The sequence below is a fragment of the Strix aluco genome, chromosome 11 (assembly GCF_031877795.1).
Source record: "Strix aluco isolate bStrAlu1 chromosome 11, bStrAlu1.hap1, whole genome shotgun sequence".
NCBI classification, from domain to species: Eukaryota; Metazoa; Chordata; class Aves; order Strigiformes; family Strigidae; genus Strix; species Strix aluco.
The window spans coordinates 21693465-21697480 of NC_133941.1; the positions used below are offsets into that span (position 1 = coordinate 21693465).

Sequence of the window (4016 nt, forward strand, 5' to 3'; positions counted from 1 at the left end):
TTGAACCACCATTTCAGTAGCAAGCACCTTCTGAAACACCAAAACCACTTTTAAATGTGTCTTACATTAATATTCAGAAGATTATTGCTAATGGCTTTCAAAAGAAAGCTGCTCTTTTAAATGCTTCCCTACAGTTACAACTGCATTTCGTCATTTAAAAAAGTCTAGGTTTAACTGCTGCTCATCTCCAAACTTAGCAGTAGTGAGGAACTGCAGAGAAGAAGAAACACCGAGTCTCTTACGCTGCAAGATATCCTCATAGGATGTTCTTTTTAAAGTTCTGGTACACACACATCTCCAGGGTACCCTTGTCTCAATAAAAGAGAAAACAGCCCCAACTTCAAGGTAACAAATCAAAACCACCAAAGGGAACAAGCTGTTAGAATCCAGCTTTCACTTACACTGCAGCCACAACCCAGGAGGGGCTCAGCAGTGTCCAACTGTACTGAGACATCACATAGATTTTTTTTTTTTAAAATTTCTTTACTTCTCCAGATTCAAGCCCAAGCTGTATGTTATCATTAGTCTCCAAAAGGAATTGCATTACCTATTCAACAACAGTAGTAATGTATGCACTTTAAGTCAAGCATGTGATTAGATGTTCTGCTAGTAGGAATTCTCAACTAGATGTTGGGCAATCTTATGACACATGATCTCTCTCAACCAGTGTTTGAAGCAGTTATGATTTAGAGTCAGTGCCAGTGTTTTCACATCCTGTGGTGCTGTTATTTAAACAGGTTTTAAAAGCCCCATTCTCACACCTTTTCGTGAAAAAAGAAAAAAGTACACATTGGTCAGGATGGTTTTGTTCAACGATGTTACTTCCCAGTATGGCTCGTTATGTAAAACTTCACTTAATTGCACTATTACAGCAGGAAGGAGTGAGCTCCCTAAAAGGTAAGACTGACTGGTTTTGCCACTGCCTACTTTTTTTTTTTTAAGATTTGGTCATATTGCTTATTCTGCGTGCAAGATTTTGCTCCATCTGTGCGCCACAGATGTCCCTTTTTTATAGAAATGTACGAGCTGAAAGAAAAAAGAGCACCTAGAAAAGGCCTGCATCCTTGAGGGAATTATGGGAATTACAAAAATGCAATAGTTACATTTTCATTTACAGACATAAAGAGGAGACAAATGAGGCAAAATTTGGAATAGCATTTTAGTTGTTAGCCTTCATTATCTGGTAATGTATTCAGTACGTGGAAGAGATGTCTAATAATCCAGCATGCAGCAATTGGCATTTTTTAAAAACATAAAAACAACTGTATTTTTCTGCTTACAGTATTCATTTTCCAGAAGTTGACTACAGGAACAGAATTTACACACACACACACAGAAAAACACAATTTCACTAAGAGTGATCCACTGAATTTGTCAAGGACCAATCCTCCCCAGTGGTGAGCATCCTCTCCTTTAGGAGGAGTTAAGCTCACTTAAACCCTTTCCCACACAGCCTTAAAAGAAAATACACCACTACAAAAGAAAGCCCAGAACATATAAAATTCAGTTGAATTATAAACAAGAAAATCAATCATTTTGCTAACTATTCATGCAGAAGGGTTTTTTTGAAATTGTCCCGTTTCCTACAAGGAGGTGAGGTGATACATTGTGTGCTGTCAATTTCAGTTCCCAAATTTTTTTTGTATCCTGAGACTTTCACATATGAGGACTTCCCCTCCCCACACCAAATAATACAGTAGACCCTGCTAAAAATTTGCTAACACCAAATTGCTGGTGTAAAAATCAATCTTTTGCCCATTCTCCTACCCATATGCAGCTTCCCCTACAGCATACTTCATTTGGGACAAAAAATAAAAGCTGTTACCTCGTTAAGTGACTAAACCAGGCAGTTCTGCCAGCACTGTGCTTCTTACCTGGTAACTATTTCATTCGGAAGGTCGTGACTCCATCCTGGATCTTTTCTCATGCCGTTCATTTGTCCAAAAGTTTTGTATCTGTCGGGGTCTGTTTCTACCACTGGAATCAGTATTCTCTGTTCTTAAGAATTTTCCACCAAGCATACCTAAGTAAGTCAACATCTGATTTCAGATTTCTTTTTACTAGAGCTTACGCTGAAATGTAAAAAAATCATATGGCTATTTCAAGCCTTCACTACATACGAAGTTAATTTTGAGGTGGATATGGTATATTTTGTATAAAAGACTTCTAGATTATCCAGAAAGGAACCTCTTCATGCAAACAAAAAATTCCAGCCAAAGCCCAAGGTTAATTTAATTTAAGCAGTGGCTTAAATTCCCTTGCTCCATTTCTTACAATATAATCTTTTCAAACCAGGGACTTTGGCCTCTTACTAACAGGGACAGAGAATGCTAGTACCACACACACAAACATTCTCTAGTTGAAGGCACTTCTTTTGCAGAATATGCCACCATAAAAAGTTAGTCAGCCTAACATCAGAAAAGGGACATTTGAGGTGATTTGTCTTACGAATTCTAGATCTATCATCAACGGATAATGCAAAGTGTTAGGAATCTGCCTATGACCTTAGAAAGCTACTATTTCACAGTGATAATATTTTCCAAGAACATAAAAAAAAGGGACACTTATTTCCTGACTCTGGATTCAAATTTTGCCACTTTAAACTCAAATATTTTAAAACAATCAATATTTAAAAGTTCCCCTGTGATTAAAGTATGCTTGAATGAGTCATATTACATATATTAATATATTTTCTGTCTTTCTTAAATTTATACTTTGAACTGCTCCCTAGAAACAATTAGCAGCAAATTTTATTCCAATAATTTTTTTTAAGTGAGATCAGCAAATGAAATGTAGCCTGAGAGATGGCCCTACTGATCATACAATACATAAGAAAAAAAAAAATACATGCTAATCTGGTAAGATGCATTTTATTTCCGTTTTTTTTACCTTTAAATTATTTTTATCATTGTCGCTCTCACAAATAAAATGAAGTGTTCTCTCAATTTATTTAAGAAAAACATCTAAAATTAGCAAACCCACCTGACTCAGTGCAAAAAATATTTACAACAGATGCTCCAAATTTATTGTGTCACACATGAATACTGCCAGAAATGTCCATTCTTTAATGGCACGATTAATGTAACATGTTATGTAAAAGTCCAATTTTATTTAGTTTAGCTAATTTAATTAAGCAAGGGAGAACAATCTTTGTGGACAGTATTTTCGGGAAAAAAAAATAAATCAAAGAATCAAACAATAGGTACTTTCATTCATAAAATTCTCAACTTTTAAGCACTTGAGTCTTCTGCCAACAACACACATTCTATAAATCTGCACAAGTAGGTCTTGGAGGTCAATGAAAGTATGACTTTCCTTCCAACTATGACACTTCTGACAGTGCTTAGCCATGAGTTGGGCAGCTGTCATCTCAGTCTCATCAAAGGAACATACATTTTTTTTATGAAAGGATCTGATACCTGACAGGCTTCTCACTTCAAACACTCTTTCCCATGCAAAGTCATTGTTGAAGTTTTTAGATTCAGAATGTCACCCATCTGAGAAAAAAATTTACTTTTCATGAAGTCTACCCTGCTGAAGCACCAGTAAGCTCCCTCAGAAGAAGTCTAAGGATGAACTTGTAAGTGTAGACATAATGTATTTTGAGAGGACAGTTTCATACCTACTTAAAACTCAAGGGACTCTCCGGTTCTGTAAGTCCTTGACAGAAGTAAAATTGGGACAGTGAATACTTTGAAAAAGCCTGAGGGTATTTTGGAAAATAAAGCTAGCAATACATAGACAATGAGTAGCTTTGGTTTTAATTCATATGTACAATCAATCCTTTTTACTCAGGGTTTCTGAAAATCCAAGCTATAGTATACAGAAAAATCCATTTTGGTATTTACAGAGTATAATTCCTTTGCCCTATTACCATCAAACTTTCCCCCATTAACAAAAATTCCTACTTTAGTAGTAAAATTGGGCATGTAAATTATTAAGACAGACTGCTTAAACACACTTCAATCTTCTCAAGTAGGCAAAACATCTGCAAAATATTTAAAGAGAAAGTACCA

The 4016-nt window shown here is 35.8% G+C and overlaps 1 protein-coding gene across 1 annotated transcript in view; it reads right to left on the minus strand.

Annotated features, from left to right (window-relative positions):
• VGLL4 (vestigial like family member 4) overlaps window positions 1-1988 on the minus strand; it is a 105507-nt gene extending 103519 nt beyond the window's left edge. The window contains exon 1 of the mRNA XM_074836648.1: window positions 1875-1988. Within this exon, the coding sequence (XP_074692749.1) occupies window positions 1875-1936 (62 nt within the window). The 5' untranslated portion in view covers window positions 1937-1988. The remainder of the gene's footprint in view (window positions 1-1874) is intronic.
• Between the last annotated feature and the right edge of the window lie 2028 nt (window positions 1989-4016).